General features: G+C 41.4%; 1 protein-coding gene across 1 annotated transcript; it reads right to left on the bottom strand.

Annotated features, from left to right (window-relative positions):
• Positions 1-3,293: 3,293 nt before the first annotated feature.
• Positions 3,294-12,969, bottom strand: napsa (napsin A aspartic peptidase). The gene is made up of 9 exons (XM_061884236.1): positions 12,772-12,969; positions 12,453-12,606; positions 8,641-8,764; positions 4,484-4,602; positions 4,211-4,410; positions 4,021-4,143; positions 3,817-3,961; positions 3,648-3,746; positions 3,294-3,566 (listed from the first exon to the last, which is right to left on the bottom strand). The coding sequence occupies exons 1-9, from the start codon at positions 12,837-12,839 to the stop codon at positions 3,405-3,407; spliced, it is 1,194 nt and encodes a 397-aa protein (XP_061740220.1). The 5' UTR covers positions 12,840-12,969; the 3' UTR covers positions 3,294-3,404.
• Between the last annotated feature and the right edge of the window lie 1,226 nt (positions 12,970-14,195).

Raw genomic sequence — 14,195 nt, 5'->3', positions numbered from 1 at the left:
GCATGTAAAGGAAAAGCTAATAAGTCATAACTATGAGAAAGTTGAAATTATGACATAAAAAGTAATAATTGTAACATGAAAAGTTACAAAAGTCCTAACCAAAGTTAAAGTTAAAAAGTACCAATGATTGTCACACACACACACAAGGTGTGGCGGAATTATTCTCTGCATTTGACCCTTCACCCTTGATTCGTCCCTTGGGAGGTGAGGGGAGTAGTGAGCAGCAGCGGTGGCCGTGCCCAGGAATCAATTTGGTGATTTAACCCCCAATTCCAACCCTTGATGCTGAGTGTCAAGTAGAGAGGTAGTGGGTCCCATTTTCATAGTCTTTGGTATGACTCTGTCGGGGTTTGAACTCACAACTTACCGATCTCAGGCCAGACACTAACCACCAGTCCACTGGGTTCGAGATAAAGTCGAAATAAATAAATAAATAAATGATAAATGGGTTGTACTTGTATAGCGCTTTTCTACCTTCAAGGTACTCAAAGCGCTTTGACACTACTTCCACATTTACCCATTCACACACACATTCACACACTGATGGAGGGAGCTGCCATGCAAGGCGCTAACCAGCACCCATCAGGAGCAAGGGTGAAGTGTCTTGCTCAGGACACAACGGACGTGACGAGGTTGGTACTAGGTGGGATTTGAACCAGGGCCCCTCGGGTTGCGCACGGCCACTCTCCCACTGCAACACGCCGTCCCAATTACACGCCGTTACATTGTCAATTATTTGAGTCAAAATTGTTTATAATTACGAAATAAAATATAGAAATTAGATGATTAAAATTTCAAGAAAAAGTTAAAAGTACAACAAGGTCAAATACAAGACAGTCAAATTCCAGATAAGTCAAAATTGCGGATAAAAAAAAGGCATAAATACAAGGAATTTAAATTATGACATCACTAAATTAGATACAAATTTGAAATGACGGGATTAAAAAAATCCAAATTACTAGGTTAATTAAAAATTGTTAGATGAATCAAAATTGTGGGGAAGAAGGAGCTGAGCCGGAAGGCAAAGCTCTCAATTTACCGGTCGATCTACGTTCCCATCCTCACCTATGGTCATGAGCTTTGGGCAGAGGTGGGTAGAGTAGCCAGAAATTGTACTCAAGTAAGAGTACTGTTACTTTAGAGATTTATTACTCAAGTAAAAGTAAGGAGTAGTCACCCAAATATTTACTTGTAAAAAGTATTTTGTGAAAAAACTACTCAAGTACTGAGTAACTGATGAGTAACCTGATTACGGCAACAAATAATGCACAAAAACATAAAAATAGCAATGAGCAAATTCAGAGCCAGGAATATCTCTGAAGTAACTAAAACAATAATATATATTAAATAATAATACATTAAAATAAAATTTAAAAAATGGCACATTCAGCTACAATAACTTAACAGCACCATAGCCCCAGTAGGCATTCATTGATTTGATTGATTGATTAAAACTTGTATTAGTAGATTGTACAGTACAGTACATATTCTGTACAATTGACCACTAAATGGTAACACTCCAATAAGTTTTTCAACCTTTATCAATTACTTAATAAATGACCAAGTCGAGGTGATATACCTCATATATACATACACACACATATCATTTATACACACACATATCATATATACACACACAAATCATTTCTACACACACATATTATATATATATATATAGATATAGATATATACATACATTTATATATATATATATATACATACATTTATATATACAGGATATCATTTATATTTATTTATTTTGCCGTTTTTGTTCACATGTTGAAGGTGTTTTAATGAATATACATGCATGTTTAACATATAGATTCCTATATTTCATGAAGACAAGAATATAAGTTGGTGTATTACCTGATTCTGATGACTTGCATTGATTGGAATCAGACGTCTACGTTTTCAAATGGAGGAGAAAAAAAGTTCCTCTTTTCTGTCTAATACCACATGAAAGTCGTTGGTTTTTGGCATCTTATTTGTCCAGCTTCCATATTCGTTTTTATACACTTTACAAGAAATACATTGGCGGCAAACTCCGTAGCTTGCTCGCTTGTTAGTGCTGGCTTTCGGAGACTCTTATTTTGTTAGCGCAGGCGCGATGGAGCGGCACTTTTATTGTGAAGACAGGAACTGTGCGATCAGTCTTTAGGCTATTGACAGGAAGTACCGTTGAAATAAAAAGTGTCTTTTTTCCTTTACACTTTTGATTGATTGATTGGAACTTTTATTAGTAGAATGCACAATACAGTACATATTCTGCACAATTGACCACTAAATGGTAACACCCCAATAAGTTTTTCAACTTTTTAAGGTCGGATTTGACGTGTGACGGTCACGTGACCGCCTGGTTTTGTTTGACTGGTCCAACGTCACCAGTGACTGCATTTGATTGGTGAAACACAGGCATGCGTAGTTCCTACTTTGAATGCGTGTCTGAAAAAATCAAAACAAACAAAACATGCATTAACAGATCGATAAAAAAAAGTAGCGAGTAACAAGCTGATTGTAGATAAATGGAGCGGAGTAAAAGTAGCGTGTCTTCTTTATAAATATACTCAAGTAAAAGTATGTTGCATAAAAACTACTCTTAGAAGTACAATTCATCCCAAAATTTACTCAAGTAGATGTAACGGAGTAAATGTAGCGCGTTATTACCCACCTCTGGCTTTGGGTCATGACCGAAAGGACAAGATCACGGGTACAAGCGGCCGAAATGAGTTTCCTCCGCTGGGTGGCGGGCCTCTCCCTTAGAGATAGGGTGAGAAGCTCTGCCATCCGGGAGGAACTCAAAGTAAAGCCGCTGCTCCTTCACATCGAGAGGAGCCAGATGAGGTGGTTCGGGCATCTGGTCAGGATGCCACCTGAACGCCTCCCTAGGGAGGTGTTTAGGGGACGTCCAACGGGTAGGAGGCCACGGGGAAAACCCAGGACACGTTGGGAAGACTATGTCTCCCGGCTGGTCTGAGAACGCCTCGGGATACCCCGGGAAGAGCTGCTGCCCCCGCGACCCGACCTTGGATAAGCGGAAGAAGATGGATGGATCAAAATTACAAGGTAAGGATAAGTTGAAATCATGAAATAGATTTTAAAAAAAGTCGGTCAAAATTATGAGATAAAAAGTCTAAAGAGAAGTACAAAAAAGAAAAAGTTGAAATTAGAAATCAGTTATGAAGGTACACTTCATATTTATGAGATAGAAAGTCAAAATTACAAGAAAAAAAAAACAATTAGAACAATGTTGTCAAGAAGCGATTCAAAAACCTTTAAAAAAAAATGTTTCAGTATCAATTTTTGAAGAATTTTTTTTAATGCCGGTCCTTGCAAGCATTCTTGAAAATGTGATCTTACATCATTTTGAAGGCTGCAAACCAGAACAGCACTTTAATTTGGCAGTACTACTTGGCTCGTGCAAATCCTACACGGTCACCACTCCTGTCAAAAACGGTGTAGTACTTCCTGATGAAGACATCTCCCAGGATCCACAGAGGTCCTGCAGGGGGCGGAATATCCATGGCCATGAAGCCTGACAGGCAGATTGAAGTTCCCATCTGGGACTCCTGCAGCAAATCAACAAAACAAGATAGGTGACAGAGTTCTTAATTGCCAACATTGAATTTAGATCACTCCCCAAATGATACCTTCATGACATAATCCTCTCCAGTCAGGTTGAACATCTTCCCTCCAATGTTGAAGGAGATGACGGGGAGGGTGTCGATCTTCTTGCAGTCAATCCAGTACTAAAAATGGCGAAAGAAAAAGGACGTGAGCGTAAAAAAAGGACAATGTGGCCAAGTGGAAGAAACAGACCTCTCCCATGAGTAAGGGAAGAGCTCCGATGGCTTTCTGGAGTGCTCGGATTTCCTCCACGGGGCCGACAATCAGGGAAGTCCCTGTGTCCACAATGGCCTGGCAGCCTGTCTTGCAGACTGTCAGCTGGGGGCCCACGTCCACTCTGGGAGCAAACAATAGTTTTGTGGAAAAAGTTCCTTTTGGAGGAATGAAAGCACTCACTTGTTCATCTCAATCTGCCAGTAGGCCTTGCGTGTGACGTTGACGTAGTGCAGATCTCCGGTGTAGTACTGCGGGTCACTCCCACCCAACATCAGCTCTCCTCCCACAGCCGCTGCAGGATCCCTGAGGCCCGGACACGGGTGTTACACGGGAGGTTTTACACACCTGTGTGGGGAGGGCCCTGCCGCACCTGCTTATGTAGAAAGAGAAGACGTTCTGCGGCAGCAGCTTGGCCGCCATGGCCGTGTCAAACACCGGCGTGACGTTGGCGACCGATATGGACGGGTATGCCATGCCCAGGACCCCGTCAAAGCGGGCCACGGCGAATGTAATACCGGGCTGCTTCACCGCTTCCCCAAACTGCTGGCCAGGCACGGGCAAACCTGCTATCTGGAGGTGCAGGGAGAGGAGTCCTGGTGACCAAGTAGTTGATGTAGTCCAACAAAAAGGAGCTAAAACTCACAGTGACTGTGTCTCCGCTGATGAAGCCCGACAGGCTGCCTCTGCCGTAGCGGATGGAGAAGTCGGTACCATTCTGAACATATGTGCTCGACTTCTTGGAGTTGTAGCGGTGATGGATCCCTGCTCACAGACAGGCATATTCACATCAACTGTTTGGGTCCACATTTACAGAAAGCCAAGGACCTTCACTATTATTTTTATTTTGTGTATTCCGGAGAACCAGCGTCCTCTACTGTAGACATTGGTCTACTTATTTTGTCAGTTACAGGAGCGCTCCGCTGTGTTTAAGGACCAAAGATCATCTCCATGACAACACTCTAGTGTTTTTAGGAATCTGCCGCAAAAATGGGAGTCTCAATTATTTTTGAACTGAACTCATGGGAAACCAATTGGATGGCCCAAATGATGAAAAAGAGGACCTAAAATGGAACCTTGAGGAACACCACTAGTACAACTAAAGAAATGTAACTAATGACTACGGACTGCATCTGAAGTAAACAAGCTACAGCAACACATTAGTTACATAAATCACATTACATTAAAATATTCTAACTGCAAAAAAGGAGAGGACTTCTAGGGATGCTTTGAGGATTGTCTCAGTTATGTAAATCACAATCTTGGACCCCAGTATTTTATGTTTCCAAGCTAGGTTAAAATGTCAATACAAGGACTTGCCAATGTGTTTACAGTGGTCCAAGTTCTTCTATACATAAGGAGCCCTCTCTTGTTTTTAGGAATTTACAGGAAAAATGTTAGTCTCTCAAGTTTTGAACTGAACTCGGGGGCCGGGTTTTATGTTTGCTAGTCAAGTTAAAATGTCCATACAAGGACCTGTCAATGTGTTTACAGTAGGGGTGTAACTGTACACAAAAATTTCGGTTCGGTACGTACCTCGGTTTGGAGGTCACGGTTCGGTTCATTTTCGGTACAGTAAGAAAACAACAAAATAAACATTTTTGGGTTATTTATTTACCAAATTTGTAATAAATGGCATAACATACATACAGTGGGGCCAAAAAGTATTTAGTCAGCCACCGATTGTGCAAGTTCTCCCACTTAAAATGATGACAGAGGTCTGTAATTTTCATCATAGGTACACTTCAACTGTGAGAGACAGAATGTGAAAAAGAAATCCAGGAATTCCCATTTTCAGAATTTTAAAGAATTTATTTGTAAATTATGGTGGAAAATAAGTATTTGGTCAATCATTCAAAGCCCTCACTGACGGAAGGAGGTTTTGGCTCAAAATATCACGATACATGGACCCATCCATTCTTTCCTTAACACAGATCAATCGTCCTGTCGCCTTAGCAGAAAAACAGCCCCAAAGCATGACGTTTCCACCCCCATGCTTCACAGTAGGTGTGGTGTTCTTGGGATGCAACTCAGTATTTTTCTTCATCTAAACACGACGAGTTGAGTTTATACCAAAAAGTTCTATTTTGGTTTCATCAGACCACATGACATTCTCCCAATCCTCTGCTGTATCATCCATGTATCCATTTTGGTATAAACTCAACTCGTCGTGTTTGGAGGAAGAAGAATACTGAGTTGCATCCCAAGAACACCCTGAAGTCCGGAGCTGTGGAGACCGACTGCCGGGTAGAGTGAAGGGTTTTGACCCAGAGAATACATCAGCCCTGGAGGAGTGTCTCCCCTGGACAGTCTTGGAGCAGGAAGCAGGAAAGGTGCAACACATGTTTGACGTGTTGTCAGAAGCAGCTGCTGAACAATCTTGGCAAACCTCCGTCCTCCATCGTTGTATCACGCAGCCAAAGTGTTCCCAAACGGGAGATCTTAACAAGGCAGGAGGGTCTTCCAGCTCTGGCTTATACATGTTGTCTTAGCCCGGTCGCTGCTAGCATGTGTACTCGTTCGGTACACCTCCGAACCCAACCGAAACCCCCGTACCGAAACGGTTCAATACAAATACACGTACCGTTACACCCCTAGTTTACAGTGGTCTAAGTTCCTCTATACAATAGGAGCCCTCTCGGGTTTTTAGGAATTTGCTGCAAAAATATTTGTCTCTCAAGTTTTGAACTGCACTCGGGGGCCGGTATGGTGTCATTCCCGTGCCGGATTTAGCCATGTGCCACTAGTTGAATAGACCTGTGTTGCAAGGAACAACTGCAGGAAACATTAATCCATGTCAGGGGCGTAGGACCAAATTCTCGGCTCGCGTCCCACCCTCTACCCAACGTTGTCGCCCCATAAACACACACTTACTTACATGTAGTAAAGTAATTATCGAATGGATTTGGTGGAAACCTGCTTTTTAAAACACATAGACAAACCTTAATTAGGGTTTGGACTTTTTAAAGAATGGATTACATATCCAAAGAAACTTTTTCTAAAAAAAAATTATTCACAAAAAAGTTCTTAAATACAAACTTCAATCTAAATGGTAAATGGGTTATACTTGTATAGCGCTTTTCTACCTTCAAGGTACTCAAAGCGCTTTGACACTATTTCCACATTCACACACTGATGGCGGAAGCTGCCATGCAAGGCCCTAACCACAGCCCATCAGGAGCAAGGGTGAAGTGTCTTGCTCAAGGACACAACTGACGTGACGAGGTTGGTAGAAGGTGGGAATAGAACCAGGATCCCTCAGGTTGCTGGCACGGCCACTCTCCCAACTGTGCTATGCCGTCCCCAATTGAAATTGAATAATCATGCAACCCTTAAAGGGGAACGGTATTTTTGTGGAATTGTGTCTATTGTTCACAAAAATGAGACAAAAACACACTTTTTTTTTCTTTTTTTAACAATTTTAAAGATGATGAAAAATGCTTCAAAGATGGGGCGAATGGGAGTCACCGTTGTAGCCTTTAAAACCTCAAACAATTTCAAAACCTTCTATCAATGCTTTATATACATACTGCAAGTGTGTGTGTGTGTGTGTGTGTGTGTGTGTATATATATATATATATATAATGTATTAAATACACGTTTATAACAATATGTAATATGTACAATAATAACTGTTTTTTGGTCATTTTAATCATTGTCGGGACGGATATTTTAGCACATTGATTTACATTTCCATAGCAGCGCACATCCGACTTCTGGCAACGTGTGTGTTCCTACTTCCGGAAACAAAGGCGTGTGTGTCTTCTAATCATGGCAGACTCGGTAACAAACAACAAAGACAACTATTTTAATACGAATAAGGATTCACAAAGTTATCTTTTTTAATCTGAAAATACTGATGATAAACTAATGCTTCTAGAAGCCAGCACGAAGGAAAGGTGATATGTTGGAGCAAACGGAAGCCGAGAGAGTGGGATGAAAGTGACTCAAAGCTGCAAAATGTGGAATTTGAAGTCATGCTATTTAGACATAAATGGAGTGCTTACCCAAATAAACCGTAAAAAACGTCCCGGGCCAGCTGGACCAAATACACAACTGTCCATCAAGTGAGTCACACTTTATATCTATCATGATACATGCAGAACATTATGCGTGTTAGTACAACTACAGTACATACACTGTCTGGCTAGCTGTGTACAGACAAAACATGAAATGTGGGCTAATACTTTTCAGATACTGTAATATGATTGTTCATGTTTTCAGTCAGTACAAATTGGTGTCCTATTGCATTGTGCATAACAAACTCAAATGCGTATCGTGTTGTTGTAGAAGATAGTTTATCTCTTTTCATAGCTAGCTTTTACGGCTAATACCATAGCATGCCGATGTGTTAGTACACTAGAAAAAGAGTTCCTCAGTGTTCGCTCTTACAATAACAATAGCTTGATTATTACACAGGTTACGGGATGTAAATTAAGTATTGGTGACAGTTTTTGAATGCATTTTAAAGTGATTTAGAAGGAGAATTGTTTGCTCCCATTAGCTGCATTGCTAGCGACCTAGTCCGAGCCGATTTTTACATGTTATAATGTAAAAAAAAAAAAAAAACTTTCCCCGTCTTGTCTCTCATAATGATTGTGAATGATGGGCAAAATCCCCAAGTTCCCTATTTACATGATTAGAAATCTGTAAAGTTTTCTAAAAAGATTATTGCATGTACACCCTCTCCCAGTCTGCTTGTTTTTCAGTGGTTTAAAGAATACTGTCATTATTATACCATCCGAAGTACAGATGGATGTTGTTCACTCTTTCACGACATGAAAAGTGGGTCAGGGTACTCACAGCAGGCGACATCAAAGAAGGAGCAGTGAATGGAGGGCACCCAGAGGTTGGAGGAGCCAGTGTCAAAAAGCACTGTGAAGTCCTGAGGCGGGGAACCAATACTGATAGTACCAAAGTACTGGGCCTTAAGACACAACACAACAATGTATTTCTGATTATTATTTGCAGGTGGGGACCTTTTGAGGTTCCAAGTACAATAATTCCTTGACCTTAGAGTGTTATGAGATAGGAGCCGTCTTTCTGCTAATTGTGCTTTAAAGGCCTACTGAAATGAGATTTTCTTATTTAAACGGGGATAGCAGGTCCATTCTATGTGTCATACTTGATCATTTCGCGATATTGCCATATTTTTGCTGAAAGGATTTAGTAGAGAACATCCACGATAAAGTTTGCAACTTTTGGTAGCTAATAAAAAAGCCTTGCCTTTACCGGAAGTAGCAGACGATGTGCGCGTGACGTCACCGGTGTGAGGGCTCCTTACATCCTCACATTGTTTATAATAATAGCCTCAAGCAGCAAGAGCTGTTCAGACCGAGAAAGCGACGATTTCCACATTAATTTGAGCGAGGATGAAAGATTTGTGGATAAGGAAAGTTAGAGTGAACACACACACACACACAAAAAAAAAAGCGATGGCTCCGGGCGGCAGCAGTGTGAGCGTTTCAGATGTAATTAGACACATTTACTAGGATAATTCTGGAAGATCCCTTATCTGCTTATTGTTTTAATAGTGTTTTAGTGAGATGGTCAAGTCATACCTCAAAGTCGGATGGCTGCGGTGAACGCCAGTGTCTTTGACGGAAGCCATGGAGGGGCCAAGCTCACAGCTTCTATAAGGTCTAGTAATCCACTGATTGCTCCGGTAAGAGCCGACTTAATATCACAATTTTCCCATCCAAAAACATGCTAGTTGACGTAGAGAAACATGTTCGCATGACCGCTCTGTGTTAAAGCTTCACAGCAAACAAAGAAACACCAGCTGTGTCTCGGTGCTAAAGGCAGCTCCAACCCACCGCTTTCCACCAACAGCATTCTTATTTATAGTTTCCATTATTAATTGAACAAATTGCAAAAGATTCAGCAACACAGATGTCCAAATTACTGTGTAATTATGCGATGAAAAGAGACGACTTTTAGCCACAAGTGGTGCTGGGCTAATATTTCCCCTCCAACCAATAACGTCACAAGCACGCGTCATCATTCCGTGACGTTTTCAACAAGAAACTCCGCGGGAAATTTAAAATTGTAATTTAGTAAACTAAACCGGCCGTATTGGCATGTGTTGCAATGTTAATATTTCATCATTGATGTATAAACTATCAGACTGCGTGGTCGGTAGTAGTGGGTTTCAGTAGGCCTTTAAGTTGCTTTGTTTTTACAAACGTGTGGGAAGAACATGAGTGTAAAGGAAAGTGCTGAGAATAGGTGGATGACATATATTTAATTAAAGAACAAAATCATCAAACATGACAGTGTGTGTCACTATCATGGAGAAGCAATTTGAACATATCACTGCAAAATTCAACAAAAAAAACAAGTTCAACCTTCAAGTTAAGCTGTAGGTTTCTCCTCTCTTCTGTCCGACATTTTACTCCCCACCCTGCTTCTTTCTCTTTGTTATTTTTGGCGGACGGCACCATGCGTATATAACAGTAACTCTGATGGCCTTGGATTGAGTCAGCAGCGCCACATGTTGCTGTAGAGTGCAAATTGCAGGTGCAAGTGTGTGAATGGTACCTGGGTGAATATTACTGCCAACAGTTTTGACTTGAGGAAACTTGTTTTTATAGTTATGAATCTTTTTTTTTTTTGATTGAAGCAAATTGTTTTTTTACTCATGAATCATTTTTTTTTACTTCTTAAGGCCCAAGCTGTTTGTTTACATGTTTTTATTTTATTTCTCTTCGCTATTTGGGCTTATTAGACCCTAATTAGAATAAAAACTAAGAATTATCTTTTGATATGATGTACTCAGTCCATAAGTACACAAACATGTACTTCATGTTTAGTGACATGCTAATTCTTATTTTTACACTTTTTTTTTTTTTCAAAATTCCATTGTATGTTTTACTCTTCTGACACCACCGGATGACAGTATAAGTGTCCACATAAGCGGCCATAAGACCCCAATTCAGTACTGTACACAATTTTGGAAATAAGAGCTAAAAGGTGCTGTCCGTCCATGTGGCCACTAAGCCTTTAGAGCAGTGGTTGTTAACCTTGTTGGAGCTACCGAACCCCACCGGTGTCATATGCGCATTCACCGAAAAATAAAATGTTTTTTTTTTTTTTTTTTTCAAATTCAAGACAAAGTTGTGATGTTTTTGGTACCACTTTAGTATGTGGAACATATTCTAAGTAATAAAGACTTAATTTAGAGTTATTTGGTTAGGGTTAGGGTTATAATAATGCCATGCCGAATAAGGCATTAATAAGTACTTAATAGTTAAGATCCAATATGTTACTAATTTGCATGTTAATAAGCAACTAATTAATGGTGAATATGTTCCCCATACTAAAGTGTTACCATGTTTTTTTTACTGGTGCACAAAGTGAACCATGCATGAACATCACCTTGTTCAAACAACGAAACCAACACAGTGCATAAACGATGAGTTGGGTGTGTTTTGACCTCCGCCAAACCCCCGGGCACGACTCACCGAACCCCTAGGGTTCGATTGAACCCAGGTTAAGAACCACTGCTTTAGAGGTTTTTAAAGAAAACATTTTTTTTAACTGACAAATGTTTTTAATTTCAACAACATTGTGAATCATTTATTGCAAAATAATTGATTTTAAGGGGCGGTATAGCTCGGTTGGTATAGTGGCCGCGCCAGCAACCTGGAGGTTGCGGGTTCGATTCCCGCTTCTGCCATCCGTTGTGCCTTTGGGCAAGACACTTTACCCACCTGCTCCCAGTTCCACCCACACTGGTTTAAATATGTAACTTAGATATTGGGTTTCAAAATGTAAAGCGCTTTGAGTCACTAGAGAAAAGCGCTATATAAATATAATTCACTTCACTTATATCTGCAAGTTTGATTGATTGATACTTTTATTAGTAGATTGCACAGTTCAGTACATATTCCGTACAATTGACCACTAAATGGTAACACCCGAATAAGTTTTTCAACTTGTTTAAGTCGGGGTCCATGTTAATCATGGTTATCATTGTTTTTTTTTAATCAAAATGTTTTTAAGATTGCGACTCATTCTTTCAATTTAATTTTTTTTTTAAATTTGCAAATTGTTTTATAATTGAAGAAAATAGTTGTTGTACATGCACCTGGGGATAGTTTGATTGGCAACACTAAATTGGCCCTAGTGTGTCAATATGAGTGTGAATGTTGTCTGTCTATCTGTGTTGGCCCTGAGATGAGGTGGCATCTTGTCCAGGGTGTACCCCGCCTTCCGCCCCGATTTTAGCTGAGATAGGCGCTAGCGCCCCCCGTGACCCAAAAGGGAATAAGCGGTAAAAAATGGATGGATGGATGGATGGAGTTTTTGTACCTGCAAATCGTTTTTGTAATTTGGAAACAACATATATATACTGGCAAATAAATATTTCATTGAAGAAAATATTTTTTGGGACTTGCAAATGTTTTAAATAAATAGATAGTTTTTTGGTACTTGTAAATAGTTTTTTACTTTCAGAAAATTGTTTTGGTTTTTTTACTACCAATAGCAGATCTATATGCTCTAATATCCACACTCAAATAAAAAATATCGATGCTTTTGATACTTTGCTCGACGGGATTAACATGTATGGCAATTATCTGCAGATGACTACCATTATCGCAAGGAACACTCACGTCCATGAAGTTAGTCAGTCTCTCCACGGGGAGTTGTGGCGAGGGGGCGTTGTCAGGGGCTCCGCTCGTCTTCGCCAAGGTCCGAATTTGATCTAGAGACATCCCATTATCGCTAATGAGGCGACGGAGGGTCCTCATCTTCTTAAGGGGAACCCTAAAATAATAATATTAGTAACTATTTATTGGCTTAATACAGTCAAAATAAGTAATTAGTGAGCCAACGAACCACAATGCAACACGTGAGAATGATTGATTAATTAATTAAAATAAAAGCACATTCCTAAATACATTCAATTAATTTAAAATACAACGTGTTTACCTTATAATGGCGATACTGGGCGCTACAAGCAGTACCAGAACTATAACGAAAGTCCCCAGTCGTGACATTTTTTTTGTCCTTGAAGAGAAAACACCGCTTTTGTCTTTTCCGGTGCAAACTGTCGCCCGACAAGAAACCGCTACACAGTTTCAACTGACGCATGTGTCGAAAAGCTTTTCGGCTTAGTCCGGGTTCACTCGGTAATCTTCGACGAGAGGCCGCTATTGGTGGGAAGTTAAATGGCGGCTGCTCTTGTTGGCCGAGGCGAATGTCAATCATGCAATCTTACGCAGACAAACATGACTGGTCACGAGTGGCGGATAATGTGACTTTGGCAGCGATAAGGCACGCGCGGAAATACTTTTGAAAACACGGCTGACAAAATATTGACTTAAAATACAATCCATATACGTTATATATACTTGGCGTTTAAGCCACTGACTGTTGTCTGCTTTGTTGTTTTTAGCACTATACATTTGGACTTCCTGATGTAGAACTACACTCCCATGATGCATTTGGACTTCATGAAATCCGTAAAAACTACACTTCCCATGATGTAAGTCGAAAGTCTGCTCCTTCATTATATCCGTGGTACCTACTAATGCAGTGGTTCTCAACCTTTTTTCAGTGATGTACCCCTTGTGACATTTTTTTTTTTAAATTTAAGTAGTCTCTGAGCTGCCACCTTATCGTGGTAGAGGAGTTTGCGAGTCCCAATGATCCTAGGAACTATGTTGTCCGGGGGCTTTATGCCCCCTGGTAGGGTCTCCCAAGGCAAACAGGTTCTAGGTGAGGGATCAGACAAAGAGCAGCTCAAAGACCTCTATGAAGAAGATAAAACATGGACCCAGATTTCCCTCGCCCGGACGCGGGTCACCGGGGCCCCCCTTTGGAGCCAGGCCCGGAGGTGGGGCATGATGGCGAGCGCCTGGTGGCCGGGCCTGTTCCCATGGGGCCCGGCCGGGCACAGCCCGAAGAGGCAACGTGGGTCACCCCTCCAATGGGCTCACCACCCATAGCAGGGGCCATAGAGGTCGGGTGCAATGTGAGCTGGGCGGCAGCCGAAGGCAGGGCACTTGGCGGTCCGATCCTCGGCTACAGAAGCTAGCTCTTGGGATGTGGAACGTCACCTCACTGGGGGAGAAAGAGCCTGAGCTAGTGCGCGAAGTGGAGAAGTTCCGGCTGGATATAGTCGGACTCCCTTCGACGCACAGCAAGGTCTCTGGAACCACTTCTCTCAAGAGGGACTGGACCCTTTTCCACTCTGGCGTTGCCGACAGTGAGAGGCGACGGGCCGGGGTGGAAATTCTGGTTGCCCCCCGGCTTAAAGCCTGCACGTTGGAGTTCAACCCAGCGGACGAAAGGGTAGCCTCCCTCCGCCTTCAGGTGGGGGGACGGGTCCTGACTGTTGTTTGTACTTACGC

This window comes from Nerophis ophidion, linkage group LG23 (genome assembly GCF_033978795.1).
Source record: "Nerophis ophidion isolate RoL-2023_Sa linkage group LG23, RoL_Noph_v1.0, whole genome shotgun sequence".
In the NCBI taxonomy this organism is placed as follows: domain Eukaryota; kingdom Metazoa; phylum Chordata; class Actinopteri; order Syngnathiformes; family Syngnathidae; genus Nerophis; species Nerophis ophidion.
This window is presented reverse-complemented; position numbering and strand designations above follow the sequence as displayed.